Raw genomic sequence first — 5,741 nt, 5'->3', positions numbered from 1 at the left:
ATGAAGTTCCTAACATGGAACGTCAGGGGCTACAATACCCCTAACAAGAGACGTCTGATCAAAAGAGGATTTGATCAGGTTAAGCTGGAAGTTATTTGCATTCAAGAAACTAAGTTAGGACGAGATGATGCAGCTAGAGTTTTTGGTGTAAGGCAGAGGTGGTTTGGATCTTTTGTGGAATTAGAGGGGGCTTCAGGAGGGCTTGGCATTTTTTGGAATCCATTGGCTATTCAGATGGATGTAGTCTCATGCTCTAAACATTGGCAAATGGTAAAGGTGAACTCAAAGATCATGAACTTTTCCTGTTTTCTTATCAATGTCTATGGGCCCACTTTGGCTATGGATAAGTGTCGACTATGGGAGGATATTACAAAGCTTTTAACGAAGGTGAGGCCAACTTTAGCTATTGTTGCTGGGGATTTCAACGCCACTCTTTCTTTCTCAGATAAGCGTGGAGGGGTGGGAAGGATGTGCAGGACGCAATCGGACTTTCAATCTTTTGTGAATTCTAACACCCTTTTTGAAGTGGTTGCTAAAGGTGGGAATTTTACTTGGACTAACAGACAAAGGATATTTTCAAACATTGCGGAGAAACTAGATAGATTCTTCCTTGTAGGGGATTGGAACTTGGCCCCCTTGGTCTTTGGGGCAGAAGTTTTAGCAATTTCAGGATCGGACCACTTCTCGGTCTCTTTGGTTGTGCAAAAAGATGAATTTCTGCTTTGGTGTCCTTTGAAGGTGGAAAAGATGTGGTTAAGGGAGCTGGGTTTTAGAGATCATGTAGTTGGTTGGTGGAAGGAGGCACCGGTGGTGGAAGGTTTCTTGGCCTTTTGGTTTTTCAAGAAGCTTAGTTTTGTGAAACAGAAATTGAAATCTTGGAACAGGGAGGTGTTTGGCAATATCTTCGACGAAAAGAGAAGGATTGAAGGGAATTTGGGGGCTTTGAATGCGAAAGTCTTGGCAGAAGGGATGGATGAAGTGGATTATTTCACTGAGAAATATCTACTTAGTAAATATGGAGAAGTATTGCAGAGGGAGGAGATTTACTAGAAACAGAAATCGCGAGAGAACTGGCTTAAATCCAGTGATAGAAACACAAAATTCTTTCATAGTTCGGTGAAAGAAAGGAGAAGCCTCAATAGAATCCTCTCCCTATGACTTGTGGATGGAATGATCACTGAGGACTCAGACTGCATCAGTAAGGAGGCTGTTGACTTCTTTGAAAATCTTTGGAGGAGGAACGGGGCTAGTCATAAGGGCTTGCAGGCCGAGCTTTTGGAGTTAATTCCTCCCTTAGAGTCTAAGGATGATAATAATATGCTTGAGGAACCAATCTTGATGAAGGAAGTTAAATCTGTTGTTTTTGGGTTAGGTGGGGAGAAAGCACCAGGCCTAGATGGGTTTCAGGCGTTCTTTTTCCAATTCTTTTGGGATGTGCTTGGTGGGGAATTGGTAGATGTGGTTGAAGAGTTAAGGTCAAGGAGTTTTGTTTTGAAGGAATTCAATTGTACTCTGGTGGTGCTTATTCCCAAGAAAGCCAAGCCAGAGGGGATGGAGGAGTTTCATCCTATTTCGTTGTGCAACACCATCTACAAAATCATTACAAAAGTTGTTGCTAATAGGCTCAAGTTAATTTTAGATAAGTTGATCTCTTGTGAACGGAGCAGTTTTACCCCAGGAAGGAACATTGTGGATGGGGTTATTGTGGCCCATGAGGCAATCCAAATGGACATGAAGAGTAGACAGAGAAGAATGATTCTAAAACTAGATATTCGGAAAGCCTACGATAGAGTTGATAGGTCTTTCCTGGTGGCTGTGCTAGCAAAGTTTGGGTTTTGTAAGGCTTGGATTAAGTGGATTTCTAGCATGATTATGCAATTCTCAGCATCAGTTTTCGTAAATGGCAGTCCTCAAGGTTTCTTTTCCACCTCACGGGGCATTCGGCAAGGGGATCCAATATCCCCCTTTCTCTTTATTTTGTTGGCAGAAGTTCTTGGTCGGTCAATTGCTCGTAAGAGATTTCAGGGGATGTGGAAAGGCATTGAGATTGCTCGTGGGGTGGATTCCACAACTCATTCTCAGTTTGTTGATGATACTTGTATTTTTGGTGTGGCATCAATGCATGAAGCATTGGTTATGAAGAAAGTGCTGGATAGATTTAGTTGGGCTACTGGTCAGGAAATTAATTGGCTGAAATCGAAGATCTTTTTCTTCCACACTGAAGTTGGGACTCAAAGAACAATTGCCAGATTGTTTGGGATTAAGATTGGTCAGCTTCCTGGGAAGTTCCTTGGTATGCTGCTCTTTGCTGGAGCTGGTAAGACGGATATCTGGAAAAGTTTGCTTGATGGCTACAAAGCAAAGATGGAGGGTTGGAAGAGCAAGTGGCTATCTTTGACTGGTCATCTTCTGATGTTGAAGACAATTGTGTCGGCTATGCCTATCTTCCCTATGACCTGTTTTAAACTTTCAGGCTCAGTCATCAAGAATATGCAACAGAAGATGAGAAAGTTTTGTGGAATGGAAATCAGGAATAGGACAAAATCCCGCTCATGGCATGAGACAGGGTTTGTAAACCCAAAGGAGGAGGAGGTGCGGGGCTCCATGATTGGAGACTTATCAATGAGGCTATGGGGGCTAAGTTGGTGTGGCAAATGTACAGTAAGACGGAGTAGAGGTGGGTTAGAATTTTACAAGCTAAATACTTGGATAGTGGGAAAAAGGAAAGGATCCTAACGGTTGAAGATCCTCCGAGAGGTTCTGCTTTATGGAATTTTTTGGTGAGCTGTAGGAGCCTAATCATGAATCATCTTTCTTGGCGGATTGGAGATGGGCGAAAGGCATGTTTCTGGCACGATTCCTAGGACGGACATACATCACTAGAGTCTCTGGCCTCCCAGCGAATTGTGACAAAGATTATTTAGGAGTGGGGTTCAAAGGTGTCCGAGTTTTTGTCACCAGAAATGTCTATGTTGGGACAACGTTGGAACTGGAAGGATCCCCAGGAGTTAAATTTGGGAGAGGCGGATGAATGGTTGTTGAGGAAGATCCTGAAAAGTAGAGAGGTTTCGTGCTCGAGGGAGGAGGATGAGATAGTTTGGTGTGGTGCCAAGAGTGGCAGTTACTCTGTGAAGGTGGGGTTTTCTCTTTTGGAGGCTGAAGGCATGACGAAGGAATGGGAAGCTAAGGTTTGTTGGAACAATGTTTGTTTACCAAAGGTGGGTGCCTTCTCCTAGTTAGCGGGGAATAGGCGGATTCTTTCAGGAGACCGTCTAAGGAAAATTTGGTTTCTGGTCCATTCCATTATGTGCTCTGTGAAAAGGTGGAGGAAGATGTGCAACACCTTCTGCTTAACTGCGATTTCGCCCAGGAAGCGTGGTGTTTTGGGTTACAAAGACTAAATTGGAAGGGTCCAATGGCAAGGAATTTGAGCGACTGGCTGGAATCTTGTCTTGTTTTGGGCAAGTCTTCTATTTTTGCTACCACATGGAAGATTTTCCCTTCTACTATTTTATGGGAACTCTGGAAAGAACGAAACCGAAGAGTGTTTGAAGGTAAAGTGAAAAATAGGGATCACTTTTTGATCAGGTTGGAGAAGGCTATTTCAGAACTGGTCACAAATGCGGCCTCTTAGGTGAACTTAGCAAAGTCTCCTTTCTCTCAGTTCGATGCTGGTGTTTTAGCGAACTAGCCTTTGATTAAATTTAGGCCTTCTAATGGGCTTCTGAGGGCTAATCCTTAGAGGAAGGGTGAATCAAGACAAGATTGGGCCCGGCCAGATAAAGGTTGGACTAAGGTTAACTTTGATGGTGCTTCGAGGGGTAATCTAGGGGTCTCTGGAGTTGGGGTGATAGCCTGGGATGATTGTGGCAATATTCTAGCCATAGGAGCTAAAAGATTGGTGGATGGATCGAACAACGTTGCTGAGTGCCAAGCGGCGTTAGAAGCCATTCTCATGGCTAAGAACTTGGGAGTGAAGAAACTCCATTTGGAGGGAGACTCCCAGATTGTAGTGAATGGGATTGCTAAAGGTCGATTGGAGGCGTGGCACTTAGACAAGTACGTTTGAAGAATGAAACTTCTTTTGTGTGGGTTTGAAGATTTTAAGGTGATCCACATTCTTAGGGAAGCAAATGTGGAAGCTGTCAAGCTTTCAAATGTGGGAGCGAATGGCTCTTTGGAAAATAACTTTAGATTGTTCGAGGACTTTCAAAATGGTAGTTCTCAAGATTTTGGTTGCATTGCTTAGTCTTAGGAAAGTGAACCCGAGTTTGTTTTTGAAATGGTTGTTTGTGTCCCTGGACTTGTGGGAAGTTATGATCCTTGTGGATTGTGATCTATGATGATGTTGCAAGTGGCCTAGCGGTGATGGGTGATGATGGAGGCAATCGGTGTGAAGGCTTGGTGATGATGCATGGTTTTTTTGCGATTCATGTGGAGCAATCATGTCATATGATGGTGGTGGATTTTAAGGCCTTGATTTTGGCTCTCTGGCATTTTGCGGTGGCTAGTTTTCGGTGGTGGTTGTGTGTGCAGGTTTTGGTGCAGAGGCGAGTTAGGATGGAGGCAAATTTTTCCTTGGTGATGGACGGGCAAATGCCTGCTTTTCATGGCCTGATCTCAAGCAACAGGTTGATGAACGTCTTCAGGGTGGACGGAGAGGATTTTTGGAGGGCAGTGAGGTTGATGTTAATGGAGGAATTTCTTGTGTCTCATTGCTGACCTAGAACTAACCTTGATATCTCGTCGTTGTTCGTTGCCCTAGCCTTACTAGTGGGAAAGTCAGAGGAGGAAGTGTAGTGGGTCGCATCTTTGGTGCTGAGACCCAAATGGGCGGGTGGTTTGAAGGAAGTGGTGTCTTGAGCTGTTGTTGGCAAAGGGTTGAAGTCGATGGAAGGACCGTGGCAGAGGATTGGCGTTGAAGTGGAGGAGATGTAGTCGTTTGTAATTTGGTCGACTTCTCAACCGGTTGATTTGCAGGTGGAGAATGCAAGGAAGGGATGGAGAGAGATTGTGTAGTATGTGCGTGAGTTGGGGTCGATTGAGCGAATGAAGATTCGCAGGAAGGTGACCCCAATTCGGTCTGAGGCTCCTCTGGATGAGGATGGGAGGCCTATGGTACGCCATCAGATTCCACGGAAGTAGGCGAAGGTGGTGGAGCACAACTCGCTGTGTGGTGGTAGGCCGGGAATAGTGTCAGGTGGAGGGAATGAGATGCAAGATGCAGGGCCCAGCCAGGGTATTCCTAACTTCTCAAGGGAGGAGGCCTTGGGATGGTTTCGATAGATAGGTCCTCGGGGCCAATTGGGTTCTTTTTTGTGGGATATGTGTATGTATGTTGGTTTTTTGTAGTTGATGGCCTTGTAGGTCTGGTGTCTTATTCAGGTTCCTTTGTTGTAATAGGGGCGAGACCCCATGTTGTGGCAGACCGTCTATCTGCTTTTTGGATGTAAATCTTTCTTATTTTAAGCAATATATTATCATGGTTATCGATAAAAAAAAAAATTATAACCAAGATAAAAGGAGTGTTTATTAAATGTGGATAAAACATACTAAATTTTAATTACCTAAAAAATTTGCCTTAAAAAATTCATGTAGAAAGTGGATCTGGGAAATCCGGTAATAAGGTGCAAATTATTTGAGCCAATTAGATTAAAGAAAAATAATTTCTATAATTTGAAAACTTAAAAATCACGCATCTTAACTATTGAAAAATTAGAAAAAACTATTGAAAGAAAAAT

General features: G+C 43.6%; 1 protein-coding gene across 1 annotated transcript; it reads left to right on the top strand.

Moving 5' to 3' along the window:
• LOC131031588 (uncharacterized) lies at nucleotides 1–1,050 on the top strand. The gene has a single exon (XM_057962738.2). The coding sequence runs from the start codon at nucleotides 1–3 to the stop codon at nucleotides 1,048–1,050; it is 1,050 nt and encodes a 349-aa protein (XP_057818721.2).
• The last annotated feature ends 4,691 nt before the right edge of the window (nucleotides 1,051–5,741 follow it).

This window comes from Cryptomeria japonica, chromosome 2 (genome assembly GCF_030272615.1).
Source record: "Cryptomeria japonica chromosome 2, Sugi_1.0, whole genome shotgun sequence".
Taxonomy (NCBI): domain Eukaryota; kingdom Viridiplantae; phylum Streptophyta; class Pinopsida; order Cupressales; family Cupressaceae; genus Cryptomeria; species Cryptomeria japonica.
This window is presented reverse-complemented; position numbering and strand designations above follow the sequence as displayed.

What these genes read in the sequence shown, in the direction of transcription:
- LOC131031588 (XM_057962738.2), top strand. Translation starts at nt 1, where the DNA reads ATGAAGTTCCTAACATGGAACGTCAGGGGCTACAATACCCCTAACAAG.